The sequence below is a fragment of the Mercenaria mercenaria genome, chromosome 1, assembly GCF_021730395.1.
Source record: "Mercenaria mercenaria strain notata chromosome 1, MADL_Memer_1, whole genome shotgun sequence".
In the NCBI taxonomy this organism is placed as follows: Eukaryota; Metazoa; Mollusca; class Bivalvia; order Venerida; family Veneridae; genus Mercenaria; species Mercenaria mercenaria.
Window position 1 is genome coordinate 91,115,631 of NC_069361.1, and position 19,838 is coordinate 91,135,468.

A 19,838-nucleotide genomic window follows, 5' to 3' on the forward strand; every position below is an offset into this window, starting at 1 on the left:
ATACATTATAATTATAAAAGCATTGATTGTGTCGGATTCTGAAACAAAACATTTCAATTTAGATGACAAAAACGAGTCATTTTTATTATCGGTTATGAAGTAACCAATATTTACTATAATACTTTTATTCTACTAATTTTTGAAAGATATTCAGTGGCCATCTTTCACTGAAATATTTTATGTTTAGATATTTACTTCAGACGCATAAAGCCCTCATTAAATTTATTTAACTTTACTAAAGATATATATGAAGTTTACATATACATGTAGAGCTACATTCTTAATTAAATTTCATGCAGTAATAGTTGATTGTTAAAAAACAGCCGGTTCTTTAGTGTACTGTGTTTATCCATACATGTATACAGTGTTTACTATTTTAAACATAATGCATAGTACTATTAATACACATCAACGTGTTAATTTCAAATTTACATAAACTATATTAAGTAAATATTTATCTTTTGGAATATGAATTTTTTGTTTTGTCTAATATACGTTTAAAGTAGGTCTTTAAATACAGCTTCTTATAAACATTTTTCCTTGCATGCAGGAGTGGCCCACTGTCTTCCAGGCGAGTGTTTGAATGGTGGTACATGTGTGACTGGAAACTGTCAGTGCCAGGCTGGATATACAGGGGAACATTGTGAAATATGTATGTATATGTGTATTCCTAACCGGGTCATACTGAAATTTTTGTAATGTTTGCAAATGTCGAAAATATTTGGAGAAGAAAAAGTTTTTAAAATAATGCAGCATTTTTTTCGAAAGGGAAACAGATGTTACTGTTGTTTTACTTTTCTCAATGTGAATGTAAACCCTTTAAAATTATAATGGAAATAAATCTTTTGCCTACACATATTCCGTGTTTAAAAAAAAAAACTTGAAAATTTAAGATTTTCTGGACAAGTAAGAATTATATTAATCAGGTTCAAATGATTCCATTGCTAGAAAATTGGACTATTCTAGTCATCAGTCCATGTTTCTAAATAAACACATACCTCTATAAATTGTATAGAAATGGACATATTTTATCTTTGAAAGGTTTCATCAAAATGTTTTTCTATCCGCAAAATTGTCATTACTGTTGTGTAATTTTCCAACAGATTTGATATTATGAACAATTTCCGTGATAAGATCCGTTGGACACATGGGACGCAACAAAGCAAAATAATTGCAGACACGATTGGTTTGGTTGAATCTGTTCATGAGAGGTAATGAAATGTGCAGCAACTCTCACACCCCTAGAACCGTCTTGGTCGGAATTCTATTATAGTAAAACTGAATGTTCTCCAAGAACCTCAAGGACTTGGAAATATAAGAACCTGTTGTCTGGAGGTCGAAATTTTTCAAATCACTCCAAGAAAGTCACTCTATTTTCACTATTGTATATCCTGCAGATTTGAAAATATCAGTGTGAAACCATAAAGAATTGTGTTCCATACATGCATTTTCATCAGGTTACAAATTAGTTTATCGGATTCGCCGCTCGCATCTTTTTTCAGAATCGCATTTTGTTGCGTTTTGGCGTGTGCTCGCACCATTGCAAAAACTAGTTATAATTTGTGAGTGTGCTGCTGCACACACATCGACTATAAATATATCTTACGTATTTGTAGTTGTGGATAGTTATATCCCCTTAAACAATTTACAAATCAGTTGCTACCAAAATCGGATGTATATCATTTGAATACGGATGGGTAAAATTAATATTAATTTAATAACATTAATGTACTGTATATCAGTCAGGATGCATTTTTGTTATTAGACTCGTTTCCACTCTTTCCGTTGTTATTTTCTTGTATCCTCACTGGTGAATTCTTAATGGTGATGTAAAATAGTGTTGTACGTGTAGTTTAAAGTTAAAGTTTTTCTTTAGTTACACGAGAGTCAAAACTAGAATAATATATTTCTTGATTTGTTTTCCTCATAAACGCCTCTATGTTTTTTCTTTCGAGATCAGATGAACAACTTTTCAGTATTGTGTATAATATTAGCATTATACAGCAAATAAAAGTATCCAAATAGTAAAATTTAAATAAAAAGTAATACGAATTGTTTGAAGTTCTTGTTCTTGGAATATTTAGGATCATACATTAGGATGCCTATATGTTTTACTCGATTGTCGATTAATTTTCAGATCTAGATCCATGTCATTCTTCTCCGTGTTTGCATGGCGATTGTTACCATCACAACACTAACTTTTACTGTGACTGTAAGAGTGGTTATACCGGAAAGATGTGCGAAACGCGTAAGAATATCATCCGTTATTTGACTGGCTTTTATGTCCGTAGGATCATTTATTACATCGTTGTCAACTTGACTGAATCTTTATAAAAAATGCATACTAGTATTTTCTTATCGAAACAGAAGCAGAACAAATCTCCAGTTATACTGCACCATTCGAAAAAAACCAACTTTGCTGCCCAGTGTAAAACAGCTTAGTATTTAAGATGGTAAGGATAATGGTATTTCTCTTGAAGATGAAGTCAAATGAAGACCCTGATATATTTTCAGTATTCAACAACTGTGATTCTAACCCGTGTGTAAGCGGGGGCTCCTGTACAAACGGCGACAATTATTTCACGTGTAGTTGCCTTCCCGGTTTCACTGGAAACCGTTGCCAAACAAGTAATATAACTTTTGTGTTCCTTACATGATAATGGATATACAGTATATCCCGTCAACATATTTTCAGTATCCTACAGTAACCGACTTTTAATCCGACTATGGGTCAAGCAATATATAAGTATATAATATAAGGTGAAATCACAAAATGTACATTTTTGCCGCTCCCGGGGATTTATCTTAACATATAGACAAATTAGACGGTTCTGGCACAAAACTTAATTTTTGTTCTACTGTCTAGGTTCTATGTCTTTGTTAATACTTCAAGATGGTCATACTTGTGCCTCAAAGTCTCAAAGAGAAATAGACTAGTAAAAATGAATAGTGTAAGGGACATACCAAGTATGAAATAGAAGCAAAAATTATTAAAGCAAAATTTAGTTGCAATAATTGGTATGAAACTAATATCAGTGTGCAGATGATATAAAAATCTGGTCACTTTTAAGCTGGTTTGTAAATTTCCTTACATGTTTTTTATCAAATTATTGAAATATAACAGAGAAATGTCACAGTGACAGAATAACGTATCAAATATACTTTCACTTGGGTTGCGTAGGCCTAATATATAAATTTAGAAGAAAAAAATGAAATGAAAGAAATGTTTGTTTTCCATGCAACATCAAAATATTTACACTCGTGAACTTCAGATTGAGCACACCTTTTCCAGGAATTAAGAAGTCTTATAACTTGCGCGACCATTTCGGAAAGATTAAATAATAAAGGGATATATCTGGGAAATTCCAAAACAGTACTTTCATACTTACAGATATAGACGATTGCCTGTCAAAACCTTGTATGAATGGTGGAAACTGTAAAGATGAAATTAATTCGTTCACATGTCAGTGCCAGTATGGGTATAGTGGAGACAGGTGTGAGACTGGTAAATAAACTTTTAAACATGATTTGTGTTTAATCTTTTTTTTCTGCAATATTTTACGAGAAAAAATAGATCTTACTTGCATTTTAAGGCCTCCCGCAAGTTTTTTAGGCGCTTTTCTGTTTAAACGTGAGATGTTCAGTATTTTGAATAATAGAAACGACAACTTTTATTAACTTAAACATAGAGTTTTATTTTTGTTTTGTTAGGTGTAACGTCACACCTACACAATTATAGGTCACCTGGCGACTTTCCAGCCCTTGATTGTTGAGGAAGATTCCAGGTGCCCTCCTGCGCATTATCTCATCATGGGCGTCTGGGTAGAACCACCAACCTTCCGTAAGCCGGCTGGATGGCTCCCTCACATGAAGAATTCAACGCCCCGAGCGAAACTCAAACCACAACGGCGGGGGGCAAGAGATTTGAATTCCGCGACCTTAACTACTCGGCCGCGGTGGTCCCTAAATATTGTGTTTGCATGATTTAAGCAATACTTTTATATCACAATAAAGAGTAGCCATAAGTATTAATCAATTTTCATTTGTGATCTAGTTACAGACTTCTGCCTATTGAAACCATGTGTCAGGGGAACATGTTTTTCACGTGCATCTGATTATCACTGCACCTGTCCCACTGGATATACGGGAAAAACATGTAATACAACAGGTAAAAGACTACATTTATTATCAAATTTGTTATTACAATTTTGAAAGCTGTTCAACGCATCTATTTCTAATATTCATGTTTAACTTTTATTATAATATCTGCGATTTTACTTCAAGTTATGGTCGTAAATGGGCCTGATCGGGTCAACCTTACTGTACCTAGAGGCGGTGACATTCGGATGAATTGTAGTGTGACAGGGCAACCTACAGCTTATTCTTGGACAAAGAAGAACGGCTGTGGAGGTGTATATGACACGGCAGGAGGTACAACAGTGTCTGTAAAGCACTTGAAATATGTTTTTTTGAATAACAATATACGTTCATTTTTTTTAAAACCTGAAACAATAAAAGTACCTCAAGAATTAAAAGAACTTATTAGATTTATATTAATATTTCTTCAATTAATTTAACTGCTTTCGCAGAATTCCAGTTATTAACATGAAAGCATATCAAACTCGGAATGCTTGCAAGCATATATCCGTCGAATCGAATTTGAAGACCGTATTTTAGATTTTTTGTTATAAATTTTACAATCATTACTTCCAAGTAGAAATCAAGTATTAAATTAAAGTCCCGTTCTCCTGACAGCATATATGAAACCTTTGGTTTGCTTAATACAGAACAGAGAACAGTATTAGATCAAGTATTTGTTTTATTACCATAACGTTTACAGAATGCATCTCGTTAATAATAATTTGATAGGTTCCAATCTTGAAATTCATAACGCCGGAAGAGGCGATGCCGGGATATATATGTGCTCTGCTTCCAACAAAAAAGGCTCAAACGTCACGAGGACGTTTTATGTAACAGTTAACGGTAAGTTAATGGTTTCAAATGATTTGAACCATTTTTGTTATTGAAGTCTATATCTTCTGGATCAAAACAAACACACATAATAGATGTAGAAAGTTTTAGGACACTAAACCCGAAGCTCTGTTCGACCTCACAGTGGGTGCGTAGACCAATATAACGGTTCTAGTTCAAATAATTATCAAATTTGCATAAGTTAAATAATTTTAGATGAACATTAGTATTATCTTTAAAGTGATCCATAAATAATCATATTTTTAACTACTCCCTTTATTTAACAATATAACACATACAATAGATGAAATCAAATCTAGTTCAGTATAAAGGCAAAATGACACTGAATTACCTAGTAACGTGTTTAATTACTTCAAACATTCTGAATATCGCATTGCACACGCCGTTACTCTCCTATCCTTATTTGACCGTCACTGTCTGATGACGCAATGATTATTTATTACATTTAAAGCAAGCAAAAGTGATAAATGTGTGTTTGACGGAAACGCAGCATGTGACTGGACACAACTTAATAATACAGCTGATGATAAATTCGACTGGACACGCCAGAAAGGCAGCACACAGTCATCAGAAACGGGACCTGACAATGATCATACTGTTGGAAATGGTAAGGAAAATCTCTTATTTTATTTATGTTTTATCTAGAAATTACAAACGAATTATCTGCTTTCATTTTCAGTGCCACAGATGTTTTATAAGATGAATTCGGCCTTCGTTTATTGTAAAAAGGAAAATCCAGTACAACATTAATTTCATCCTTGACTGTCAGTAACTGATAATTTTTTAAAAACATATATCAGTTCCCTTGAAAATTATCACAAATAACTCTCAGATTTGTTCTTTCAAAATTTGGACGAAATTAGCAGATACCATTAAATAACAATGGCTGAAAACTCCAAATTTCTATTTCAAACCTCAAAATATGTTCAATTTATTGATATTAACTTTTACGAATTACAAAATGAGCCGCACCATGAGAAAACCAACATAGTGTATTTGCGACCAGCATTCCCCCAGTCTGGTCAGGATCCATGCTGTTCGCTAACGGTTTCTCTAATTGCAATAGGCTTTGAAATCGAACAGCATGGATCCTGACCAGACCGCACGGATGCGCAGGCTGGTCTGGATCCATGCTTGTCGCAAATACACTATGTTTGTTTTCTCATGGTGCTAAAATGAAGTTTCAATGGTCGATAATCTTTGTTTTTAACATTACAGCGACTATTTTTCTCCTAAATTTGGCCAAAAATGTATGGTACCACAAATAATCTTGAAATATTTTCCTGGACATTCAGTGGTTCAGTTAGGTTAAAACATTGTGTTTTAAGGGCAATTTATGATTTACTTTGATATCCTGTAAACGTGCTTTGCGTTTTCTTTTTGGGTTTCATTCTTTTTAATTCTTGGGCTGATCATACATATCACTTTCCTAATAATCTTTTGCCTTAACATTAAAACACTAATTCCATATGTCTCATTTAAAACAATGCAATGGTAGACCTTCTTTGCATTTTTTTTAAATTTAAAATCATCTATTCTTATTCCTTGCAGGAAATGGTGTATATATGTACATAGAGGCCTCATCACCGAGATTACAGGGCGATTATGCCAGTCTTATGTCACAAGTTTTACCAGCAAACCATACCATGTGTTTAGAATTCTGGTATTTCATGTATGGAGATGGTATTGGTAATCTAACCATAGATTTAAAAGTAAATATATATCAGTTTTGCTAAGACGTTTTTGTATTGATTCAAGATCAGCTCTGAACTTGTGAAAGGTAACTGCTAATGATAACATAACCTCCGACTGAAGGGTCTTATTCTTCTAAAGGCATACTCATCCATGTTTCTTATGTCTTCAGTCTTTCTATGCATAAATGAGTTTATAGATCTTTTGGATTTACAACTGGATAAATAATACTTGCGTGAGAAATGCTGCCATACATGTAGGAACATCTTGTTTAATTTGCAGAGGTAATAGCTATAGTATACCTGACTTGCAAGTTACCGCAAAATAGGATGCGGTCTTTATTCTTGCTCAAATTAAAACGTTAATTCTCAACAAAAATAGTCATAATACACGTATATAGACTTAGCAAAATTTTATGTAAAATAGGATCGTTGTTTGCACAAAGACACTCAAGTGTTTAAGCGGACAGGCGATCAGGGACAGAAATGGATAAAAGCATCTGTAACAATACCAAGCCATCGTGTTCCAAACGACTATACAATAGTGCTAACAGGCGATATAGGCCCAACCTATCATGGAGACACCGCTATAGATGACCTGTCAATAAGTGAGGGCAAGTGCACAAGTACGTTCAAATATTCTTAAGTTGCAGGAACTCCTTTTGAAAATACCGAACGCACAAATACTATTCACTTTTTGATAACTTTTACTTTTCTTTGTTTTTGTACCTTTTCTACGGACAGTACGTGGAGTGTTCAAAAAAAAATATCACTGATAAGAAACATGTGCAAATGACATCCAGTGCATGTATTGTACACATTTATAGAGATACGAACTGGTACAGTCGGGTGTATTGGCCTTTTTTGTCACTGTACAGCAGTAAATCAACATGTGCTGATTTATGAAAACCAGTACTACAGTATCATATTATACATATTGAGCATTAAACGAAAGATCAATAACATACATTTAAATCGTTTGTTGCTATGTATGCTTCAAAATACTTGCCGACCTTTTGGTAACGAGTATCAGCTCTGTTTTCTCCAAGAAACTGACAATTTCCCAATGATGCATATTTTATAGATATGTCATATTAGTCTGATTATCATAACTATAGTTGAGATCAAAGGAGATCAAAGGAGCAAAAGCGTTTTACAAAACGGAACCTTCTAGTGCTAGCTTATAATACATATTCTGAATATATCAGCTACGTCATAAGATGGCAGGCTCCATTTTGTCCGTACATCATTACAATTTTAGATCATTCGAATGTACTTGGAGTTTTTTGTCGAAGTACTAAAGAGTTTGAGGTTTCAATATTTCTACGTGAACACCTACGTGTAGAAAAATAAAACAGTTACTTATAGTGAAATCCTATACGAACAAGTACTCGTACAAGTAATAAAATTCACCCTGTTTAACAAGTAAGCAAAATTTTACGACCTGAAATCTATTTTCAGATGACCAGACAAGTTCGAGCGATGTAAATGTTCCGATTATAGGTATATATCTGATTCATTGTTAATTGGACATTTCTTTGACGAAACTTTGAAAGCGCAACGTAATATGAAATAAGGCAAAGCCTCAAAGCGAGCTCAAAGAAATCGGATTTAGCGAAAAATATTATGCATCATTTATTTGTCACAAAGAAACTATTCCCTACTCACAAGAATTCAGGAGAACCCATTCACTTGAAAAAGTCTACATTTAATGTCACCATACCTGTAACAGTGAATATCATATGTTGCAAAAATTATGGGAAGCCGTTGTCACGGTGACGTTATTACCGCGTTCCCGTTTCTTTCCGCTTATTAATGGCATTTTTTCCATTTTCTGGCCGATGCTTGATCTTTTAAATGAAAATATTTTTTTTTTCAAACGACTGGAAAGCATTCTTTCATTATTTCACTATTGTTGAGTGATGAATATTTTTTAGCAGTTGAATGAAGTTCTGTATTCACTCCGGATAGAAGTACTTCCTGTGAGCACCTATCCGTTAGGGTACGCTTTTCAAGAACTTCCCACGAAACTTTTCAAATCCATCACTAAGTGTGGAAGTATACTTGCGTTACCGTAAAGCTCGATTCTCGAGCAGGCCCTTTGGGCCTGCTCTTCGAGCTCGCTATTAGATAATAGTCTCGTTTTGATTCATAACAGTTTGTCTAGTATATCAAAACAGGCCTGTCTAGTATGCCTCTTTCTCGTAATTCCGAGCCTTCTCATTGAACCGAGCCTTTGGAAAATTTGCACTTGCAGCTATTTCCTGTTTCTAAATTTTATGTATGTTGTAAAAAAACATATGACAGATAAGCAAAAGTAAAAAGAAAATAGAATTACTTGCATAGAATAGAAATATACACAACAGAAAATTTTGTCACAAAATTTGCTTATCTAAAATCATTGGGGTAATATATAACCTTCTTACAGAAAACAGAAAGCATTTATTTTAAAACTTTTTTGTCCGCTAACACAATAATATATCTGTTCTTAATTTTAACAAAGAACTTTTTCAAAAAAGCCTTAATGTTTCAGCGCTAGTACAAATTATTGCAAGTCTCGGTTTTAACGAGAAATAATTTGGCTGTTTCAGAGGGTTAGGGTCATCATGTGAAAGCCTAGATTATTCATTTACAAAAATCCTTAGAATTTTTCTTCATGGGGATTTTATAAGTTTAGTTGTTGGAGTACCAAACTATAGCAAAAACTCTTTTGAAACTTAAATCTTCTACTGACCAGCACTGAAAAACCGGCTTAGGGGCTCGGAATAACGAGAAAAGGGCATACCTGTATTTGAAACCGAATAATGAAATAAAAGAATATAATGCCTTCTAAGGAAGAAAGTCATAAGATCTAGACACTGTTATAAGTTTTGAACAATGAGCTAAAACATAGTTTGAACGCCTTATGAACTGCGCTAGCCATTTGTATCATATTATGTTTACTTTTCGAAAGCTTCTTTAACAATTATTATTTAATCATTAATACCGTTAATATATAGTCCTTTGATTTATAAATGTATCACCAAGAGCAATCTTTCTATCCTTCCATCTGCCTATTTGTTCGTGAATAAGCATTTCTTGTCTACCTAATGGGAAAAGACAAGATAGGAAAAGATAAGCTACATGTGCAAAAAAGCTATATGTACATGTGCTACATTGACGTCAAAAGTTTGCGTCATACTATGACATCATAATTATAAGCGATTACTAATTTACAATAATATCTTTTAAGGATTTGACCTAGTGACCTAGTTTTTTACACCCACATAACCCAGATTCAAACTTGTCCAAAATTTCATGAAAACAAACATTCTGACAAAGTTTCGGGAAGACTGGAGCAAAAAAGTGGCCTCTAGAGTGTATACAAGATTTTCCTTTGAATTGACCTAGTGACCTAGTTTATGACCCCGCGTGACCCAGATTTGAAATCATCCAAGACTTTATGATAACAAATATTATGACCATGTTTTACGAAGATAGAATCAAAAATGTGCGCATAGGGTGTAAACAAGCTTATTCTTTTATTTGATCTGGTGACCTAGTTTTTGACCCCACATGACCCAGATAAAAATGTATCCGATATTTCGTGCAGACAAACATTCTGACCAAGTTTCATGCACATCAAATGAACAAGATTGTTATCAAGCTTTTCCTTTGATTTGACCGGGTGACCTAGTTTTTAACCCCATATAACTCAGTTTCAAACTTGGCCTGGGAATCGTCAAGATGAACATTCTGACCAAGTTTCATCAAGATAGGATCATAAATGTGGCCTGAGAGTGTTAACAATCTTTTCAACTTATTTGACCGGGTGACCTAGTTTTTGATCCCGTATGACCCAGTTTTGAATTTGACCTAGAAATCATCAAGATAAACATTCTGACCAAGTTTTATGAAGATAGGCTTATAAATGTGGCCTCTAGGTTGTTAATAAGTTTTTCCTTTGATTTCACCTGATGACCTAGTTTTTGACCCGACATCACTCAGTTTCGATCCAGGCCTAGAGATTATCAAGATAATCATTCTGTATAAGTTTATATTAAATCAACGCATAAATGAAACCTCTATATGGCTGAAAGTGCCAAAATAGAAAGTTTTGCCCTTTTCAGGGGCAGTAACTCTAGAACTCATGATGGAATTTAGCCGATTTTCGAAACGAACTGAGATCTTATTGTGACTGAAGTTATGTGTAAGTGTGGTTAAAATCAAATATAAAATGTCACTTCTATCGTGTTCACAAGTTAAAATTTAACAAATTTTGGCTCTTCAGGGGTCAATCAGGGGCCGTAACCCCGGAACCTATGAATCGATCTGACAGATTCATCATTGAATCCAAGATTTATTGTTGTTAAAGATATTTTGGAAGTTTGTTTTAAATCAACCCTTAAATGAAGTCTCTTTATGGCTGCAAAAGCCAAAATAGCAAATTTTAACTCTGGAACCCATGATGGGATCTGGCCAGTTTTCGAAAAGACCGAGATACTATGCCAATACAGGTTGTGTGCAAGTTTGATTAATGTTGATTGCAAAATGTGGTCTCTACCATGTTCACAAGCCAAAAATAGCAAATTTTGGCCCTTTAAGGGACCATAACTCTGGAACCCATGATGGATTCTGGCCAGAGAAAGAAACCGAGATATTACGCCATTACAAGTTGTGTGCAAGATTGATTAAAGTTGATTGCAAAATGTGGCATCTATCGTGTTCAAAAGTCAAAAATAGCACATTTTGGTCCTTTAAGGGGCTATAACTTTAGAACCCATGATGGAATATGGCCAGGTTTCGAAAGGAACCGAGATATTATACCAATACAAATCTTGTGCAAGTTTGATTAAAGTGGATTGCAAAATGTTGTTTCTATCGTGTTCACTAGCCAAAATTAGCAATTTTTGGCCCTTTAAGGGGCCATAACTCTGGAACCCATGATGGGATCTGGCCAGTTTTCGACAGGAACCGAGATATTATGCCAATACAAGTAGTTTGCAAATTTGATTAAAATTGATTGCAAAATGTGGTCTCTATCGTGTTCACAAAAAATGTGGACGGACAAAATGCGATCACAAAAGCTCACCCTGTCACTACGTGACAGGTGAACTAAAGAGCAATGCAGTTAGTATTGAATACCCAACTCTAAAAAAACAACAACAAAAACCAAACAGTATTATAGGATAACAATGTCAATTGACTTTGTTTAATTGTTTAACACGAAGGGAACAGTTCAGATGTTCATGGAAAACATTCTCAGAGCTATTCAAATGTTATATAATTATGTCCACTCTCTTTCTCTCTCTCTCTCTCTCTCTCTCTCTCTCTCACTCTCTCTCTCTCTCTCAAAAGAGAAAAAGGTGACTGAAGCTTAGACGAAATTCCTAAGGTATATAAGATTTTATTTACTTCGCAACAGCGGGTGTTAAGTGCTGTGTGGCGGCCGTAATAAGGCGCCCCGACTTCATCTCAGTGTTGTTATATTTTCTGGTCCTTCGGGATCATTGATTTCAACTCATTCAGATTTGAAGATTGAATACTGCTTAAGCCTGTGCTAGGGGGCGTGGGCAGTGTTGCAGTTTCCATTACTGCTCATGAACAGACTCAATCAAACCGAGTCTGCAATTTTCACTGTTTGCCTTGTTCTCGGTGTTTCCGAGGGATCTACTTTCCAGATTTTATATAAAGTGAAAATGAAATTTCTATTGCAGGATAAGGGATTACATTGGCTGATTCGTGAATCATCTATTTTATTTACTGAATTTAACCACATGTACAATAAATGATGTTTTCTCTCGGTATTTGTTATACACGTAAATTAATTAATTCCACTTCTCTAAATGTTTTTTTTCTAATCATCATTGATCAAACATTTTGTTCAAAGGAAGAAAAAACTCCAGTCGGTTGTAGAACTCCATTTAAGGTACATTCTATAGCCAAAATATCGACATTTTAGTGCTTGTCTTTACAACCATTTTGCGAATTTTTACTGAAGAATTACATAATTTGATGAATGAAATGCCTATTGAAAATGATTTAGCTCTCCTTCGAAGTATATATCTTGAAAAACAAATGCCAACTTGTACCCGAAAATCCGGACAGAAGACAGAAAAAAATATTTTAGGCGGTCATATTTTTCAAAATCGACAGCTGCTACATTCAAGCATTATTCTGCCTAAAATTGTGACCAAAACGTACCTAGTTTAATATATCTACTTCCTGCGAGCAATCAATTTTAAATAATTTGATGAAAGTGCCTTTTATAGTCGATAATTTCAGACAATTTTTATTTTCTCTTTTTTTCATGCAGACATCATCATTTCACAACTAATTTGAGATAAACATGCGTATCTATGACAAAAATCCATAATATCATTACAAGGGCAATACACATAAAAGTCAGATGTGTCAATTTTATTTTAGAAACGGTTGCAGTCACAAAGTAATTGACAGAATAAAATGTAAATTTCAGCATATTTTTTCACACAAAAATGTGTTAGTGCGTAGAAATGTGATCAGGCTGAGCACAATGGCCTTATGGATTTCATGATTTTCGGCGCTTAACGTGAAAACAGCTAAAGCACAGGATTCACGAACATTAAATTTATGCTTAAATCTATATGCGATACATTATGCATATAATTATAATTCACGATAATATCGCATATGGAAGTAACTGGAATAAATTTGGACTATTTCCTTCGGAAGTTTACAGGACTGTCCTGTCAAAAGGCCTCCCTCGTGTTTACATATTTTGACAGGTCGAGTTGTTCTGGGACTAGGAACAATGGTAAGTGCAAAGTTATATTGATTTATATAAATTAATTATTTTTGCAACGAGTTCAAAGTAAGGTTGATTATCAGTCGACTCTATTTCAAGATCTGAGAATGATTTGCCTATTTTTGGGCGGAGAACATAGCATATGCATGCTTGTATCACTGCCACCATAGATTATCATTAGATCCACTGGTAGATCTACAACAAATCATTCTCAGATCTTGAAAAAGAGTCGATGCAGAATTAACGCACTGTTTCATAGATAGTGAATCGATCAGAATAGACAAAATAGATCATTGTCATAGAAAAAAAAACGTTGATGTTCTGTTTGCATTCGAACTGACATAATCTGAACATAGACTCTGCATTTATGCCATAAAATATGTCTGATCGGACGTGCTGAATCATCCGGCAAAAACCATCAATATTTTTAAAGTAACATTAATTAGAATCAAGGTCTACTGTGCATTTTAATCCGTCATGTGTTTGTTTCAGATGAATGAATACCAGCACCATGGAAACAATGTCATTTGCAAACTTTTTGAACCAGTGCTGGGCGTTCACATTGACATTTCTTGTTCAACAGGAATACATGATGTCGACCAACAGTACAGCTAGGTAAATGTCAGTGTTCTATATATATTCTACAATAATTTCGTAAAAAAAAAAACAATGTCTATAAGTAAGCCAAAGAAAGGACACCTCTGCATAGCTGACAAGGTCAAGGGTCTAAATGAAGCATGATCATGCACCAAAATATCAAACAAATTTATACATTTACACAATGGAATGAAATAACATACAGTAGGCCTATATTACAGCAAGATGTGATTAATAAATGGTATCATAACTATCTATTTTACATGGCATGCATGAATTGTTCAACTTCGTAAAACAACTGTGCTGTAGACCTACAGAATCAGCATAAAGAAATGAAACTACATGAGTAGTTTTAAGATACATTAATCCACACTTGTCAAGATTCCATATATAATGCTGATTTCCTTATATGGGTGGTTTTCAAAATAATGATGCTTTTTCTTCTTTTTCACCTTACTTTAATTCAGTTCAGTTTTAGAATGTGTTTTGGGGCAAATCATATCCAAATCAATGTATTCAAGAAATGTGTGCAATTTCAGATGAATGGCTCAAGCATTTTTAAAGTTATGTTAAATTATATAGATCTAGCTAATTTTGTCCCCTCTGCACCAAAAGTGTGACATTTTGCATGAAGAATAGTTTTCAACTGTGTTTTACTTTTTTAAACCAAACTTAATTGTTACAGCTTTGGCTTTTCTTAAATGAAATCTAAACTCTGCACATTTAAAACAAAATGCTTCTTTTCATTAACTACATTTTATTCTTACCAATAGTTCATGTCTTGTGATGGAAACCCCTTCATAAAAAAAAATAGTGATACATTTAAAAGTTGAACACTACAATTTCATAACCCCATTACTTTTCTTAAGTCATAATGTTTTTCTAAGATCTTTATCCTTACAGCTTTGAAACCACCTTATGATTTTATTGTTTTATAAATCAACTTTCTCAGAATCTTGATATATGTCTATACACCCAAAAATGTCCCTTGTAAGTATTCTTTAAATAAAATGGGTTTTTACTTTATTTCCCTCTAAATGGAAGTTACAAAAGCAGCTTTCAGCTTCACATATTAAGCCAAAGTGATGTCCCCTGTGCACCTTTTTTTGACATTCATGAGTTATCATAGCATTTATACTGTAATATGTTGTGGCAGTTCTATATTCTTAGCAGTGTGTAAGTTAAATGCAGGCATTACTTGATAATTAAGCATTATATAAGAATCCCAGGACAATTTAAATTTTATTTTTTGCATTTTTCTCAAGTTTTCATGTTTAAAAGGGGAAACATCAATTTTAATTGAAGTTTACCTACATATGTAAATATTCAGTAGCTAGTATTGTGTAGTTGAAAGAATTTACTTACTATGAACATATTCCATGAATATATATTTTGCTGCCATTTGTCCCCTGTGCATCTTCTTAAAATTAGTAGCATTATAAAGATGTATGAATTTTACCATTCCATTTTATCATGCATGGTATTTTGTCATTTTTCTACTCTGAATAAGCAGTACATGTAAACTAAATGATTTCAATGTGTTAATTGTGTTTAAAGTCACTTATTTTTCATTTAAAGCATTACATGTTGCTGAATTTTCCTGTTTGTGTTGCGAAAATTTTCAGTTTTGTAGCTATTTTGTGGAATAAAGTAATTGTTCAATAGACTTTTGTCTTAAGATGATCACCATTAATCTTGTTTTGAACAGAAAAAAATAATACTTAATGAATATTACACTGATTTTTAGTATGTGTCCCCTGTGCATCTCTTAAAAATCACCAGACATTTTTGAAATTTGGAATGTGGTTTATAAACCTGCAAAATATGAGAAAAAATAAGTTTTATAATAATATGTTAATTATTTTTCATTCAGCAACAACTTTTCTAGGTAAAATTTTATTTTTATGTCAGATTTGTGCAGAAAGGGTGATTTTAAAAACCAAGGTCCACAAACATTTATTAAATAAGTTTCAAACTATACACAAACACCTATTCATATATGTTGAAAAACATTTACTGTTATACATATTTCCTTGTCATAAAACACTGCAATATTTATCACCCATCTTACTGGAAATTCTCTGAACTTATGAACTGAAGGCTGTTCAAAATATTATCTGATTGGTATTTCTCAACACTTTCCCAAAGTTGTATATTTCCTTGAAATTTGAATTATTTGCTATCATAAAAAATAGGTGACCACCAAAAGAAATAGGTTTGAATTTCCAACCCCTATGTCACACTTTTGCTTCATTATTTTGAAAACCACCAATATGTTTCCTCACAGTTTTTTTTATACTATACTATACTATACTTATTTCAGATGAAGATATAAATTTATTCAAAGAAATAATGGGACAATGAATACTAAAATTGCCAAGAAGAAGACTGCCAATTTACACACCATTTTATACAGGTAGGTGTTTTAAAAGTGTTTTGAAAATAGATATGGCATTCAGCACTATTTTACAAACTATAATAACTGATTTTAGAATTATGTACATTGTACTTTTAAATTGTTTTTAATGTGAAGTGTCAGAAATTTATAGAGAAATCACAGTTAATTGTGAAAGAAAATTTATGTATATATAAATGTACATGTTGGGCTTTTTTTAGTTAAAATATGATATGGAGAACAAAATGCCTCAATGCAGCCAGTTCTGGAGCTTTGGCTAGACTATGAACAGTAGACATCAAAAGGTACAGGATAGTTTAGAGCTGCATTTATGTATTTTTTTATGTAATGACTAATTTATCATTTTCAAATGAAACTTGGTACATCAGCATGAACTGGACAGGCATATTGTCAGGACTATCAAATTTGATTATTTGTTTCTTCAGTTATCATGTCAGTTTCTTTTTCAAACTGTCATATATAGCTTCCTTCATACCTTTTGCATTAAAACTCTCTTTCTGCAGATTCCAACATATTCAAATGGGTCATGGTATACTTCTGGCCAAGCAGCAGAATTAAAACAATACTATTATAATAGTGGATTTTACATCTAATGACAGTTTTCTAAAGTTATGGTCCTTTTAGAATCTTGAATTAAATGGAAGATTTTACAGTTTCTTTTCTTTTGTTCTTTATGTACTCAGTCCTCCCCCACTTTCTATCCAATGCCCTTGAAACTTGTAATACACTTTTACCTTAAATGTGAATTAAGGCCTTTATCTATTTTAGCCTAAAATCTAAATTTGGAGTGTTATGCCCCTTTTTATATTATAAGAATTATATTTCATCTCCTACAGTTTTCATACTGTGTAACAGTGCAAAAGTAAGTTGATATGAAGTTATCAACATGAAGTAGGCATGCACATATTGCAAGACTTCATTTCAGGTTACTTTTTATTGAGTGATGTCCTTTAAAATATTACAAATAAACTTGTACATTGTGTATGCCTACTCACTGTTTCAAACAATTCATAAGAAATTTAGTATACATTATGGACATGAAGTGATCATGTGCTATATATAGTGTTAGTTGAAAATGGAATGCATGAAGACATACAGACAAATATATATCATCTGTTTGAATTCAAAGCTGTATTTCTTAGTCTTTATTACTTGTGTAAGGTACTGTTTTTCCACTTCTTAATGACATTTTCTTGATAATGTCTGTCAGACTGATAATATTATAATTGTAAGATTTTACATTCTAAAATTTTGTGTTTTATGAACATATAAAACATGTTAAGTTTATACTAGTGTAAAAATGGCTAAATTTTTCCATTTCAGATGATCATCTGAAGGGCCACAATTGTTTAAAGCACTGGTCAACAAAAACTGAACTATTTGATGGATCATACATCTGCAGAATGTACTACCATATTTCCAGAATCAGAGAAATAGAAATTTCAAGTATTAGAGAGAAAGAAAAGTATGCATCATGTATGAAGAACTGCCTAAGAATAATTTGCAAAATACATTGAAATCTAACAATTGCTAATTGCATAAGGAAGTTAAGAAAGGTGTACTCTTCTGGAAAATATGTGTCCAGTGCAATATTTCTTTTCCAACTTTGTGAGCATAATTTTGAATAAAAATTGCAACATGGCTACAGGGATAATACAAAAGGTTTAATCTTATTTCCAAACACATTAGGGGAATCAGAGAAGAAATATCAAGAATTTGGATAAAAGAAATAATTGTCATGAATGAAGAACTTGCTTTTTATTACTTTACAAAATACTTTTTATCCGCACAACTGTTAATGATATTATGAATATGGAAGTTAAAAGTGTGGACTTTGATTAATCTTCAACTTCTCTGAGCATAGTTCTTCATAAAAATTGTAACTTTATAAAATAGTCTTGTAGAAAAAGTGTAAGTCTTTCATACTTGTTTTATAGAAAATGTTTCTGGATGTTTCAATGTAAGTTTGCTAGACCCAGACCACTAGCTCCTAAGTCAAGGTTGCACTTAGATGTCAAAGGTTAAAAGGGTCTGTTTCTGTCTGGTCAATACTGCCATACATAAAGGGATTTTGGAATTATTCGGCATAAAGTTCACCATAAAGAGACAACGTATTATGCGCAAGACCCAAACCCTTGCTCCAAGGTCAAGGTCACACTTAGAGGTCAAAGGTTAATAGAGTCTTTTTGGTGTCTGGTCAATAACTCTGCGATCCATGAAGGGACTTTTAGATAACTTGGCATAAATGTTCACCATAATGAAACCAGGTGTCATGCCCAAGACCAAGACCCCTAGCTCGAAGGTCACACTTGGAGACCAAAGGTTAGATGCAAAAATGACTTTGTCCGTAGCATTTCTTGTTCATGCATGGAGGGATTTTGATGTACAATGGCAAAAATGTTCATCATCATGAGATGGTGTGTGATGAGTAAGAACCAGGCCCCTAATCCTTTGCTGTTACTATAAATAACTATTACTGTAAACTTCTATTCTATTAACCCTTATCATGCTGAACATGATTTATTCTGTCTTTGCGACCAGTGTAGATCATGATCAGCCTGCACATCCATGCAGTCTGATGATGATCAGCACTGTTCGCCATTCAATCAGACGAGTATATTTTTGCAAAGCATCCCGTTTAACAGTTAATGTTACTGTCCAAATTGAAAAATGGACAAGTTCATTATAGAAATTCAGCAGGGTAAGGGTTAATATTAGCCCTAGGAGAAAATTGGGACTAGTTTTCTTAGTACAACACACATGTTGCATCCAGTTTTTGATGTATTTGACGTAAGGCTGCCTGATAAGTACTTTTGTGTGGACTTAGATTTTTTCAGATTAACTTCTCTTTGTTGTCACTATAAACAATATATAGACAACTTTTTATAATTGACCTTAGGGAGAAATCAAGACCATTTTTAGCTCCACTATTCGGAGAATAGGGGGATCATACTACTCGCCCCGGCGTCGGCGTCGGCGTTACCCTTCTTGGTTAAAGTTTTTCGGCAACCTTAGTTTTTCTGTCATATCTTTGTTACTATTGCTTGTATCTTACTGTAACTTCACATAAACATTGTCCCAAGGTCAGGGTCACCAAGGTGTTATATTTAGATTATTTTTAAGGTTAAAGTTTTTAGGCAATCTTTGTTTTTCTGTCATATCTTTGTTACTATTGCTTATATCGTACTGTAACTTCACATAAACATTGTCCAGTATACAAACAAAGTATGTGTAGGGGCTGAGCCCATTATACCCAAGGTCAAGGTCACCAAGCTGTTATACTTGGGTTATTTTTAAGGTTAAAGTTTTTCGGCAACCTTTGTTTTTCTGTCATTTCTTTGTTACTATTGCTTATATCGTACTGTAACTTCACATA

At 33.4% G+C, this 19,838-nt stretch overlaps 1 protein-coding gene and 1 long non-coding RNA gene across 6 annotated transcripts in view; both read left to right on the forward strand.

Annotated features, from left to right (window-relative positions):
* LOC123564416 (fibropellin-1-like) overlaps positions 1-8,419 on the forward strand; it is a 45,340-nt gene extending 36,921 nt beyond the window's left edge. For all 5 annotated transcript variants that reach the window (XM_053517151.1, XM_053517149.1, XM_053517157.1 and 2 more), the window contains 11 exons: positions 551-652; positions 2,138-2,248; positions 2,515-2,628; positions 3,392-3,505; positions 4,055-4,168; positions 4,285-4,431; positions 4,870-4,983; positions 5,444-5,599; positions 6,544-6,704; positions 7,111-7,309; positions 8,145-8,419. In XM_053517151.1, coding sequence (XP_053373126.1) covers positions 551-652; positions 2,138-2,248; positions 2,515-2,628; positions 3,392-3,505; positions 4,055-4,168; positions 4,285-4,431; positions 4,870-4,983; positions 5,444-5,599; positions 6,544-6,704; positions 7,111-7,309; positions 8,145-8,209 — 1,397 coding nt within the window. In that variant the 3' untranslated portion in view covers positions 8,210-8,419. The remainder of the gene's footprint in view (positions 1-550; positions 653-2,137; positions 2,249-2,514; positions 2,629-3,391; positions 3,506-4,054; positions 4,169-4,284; positions 4,432-4,869; positions 4,984-5,443; positions 5,600-6,543; positions 6,705-7,110; positions 7,310-8,144) is intronic.
* A 4,692-nt stretch (positions 8,420-13,111) lies between these two features.
* Positions 13,112-18,901, forward strand: LOC123553154 (uncharacterized). Its single transcript, XR_008366007.1, has 5 exons — positions 13,112-13,458; positions 13,942-14,064; positions 16,370-16,462; positions 16,663-16,746; positions 17,786-18,901. It is a non-coding gene; the product is annotated as an uncharacterized LOC123553154 (long non-coding RNA).
* The last annotated feature ends 937 nt before the right edge of the window (positions 18,902-19,838 follow it).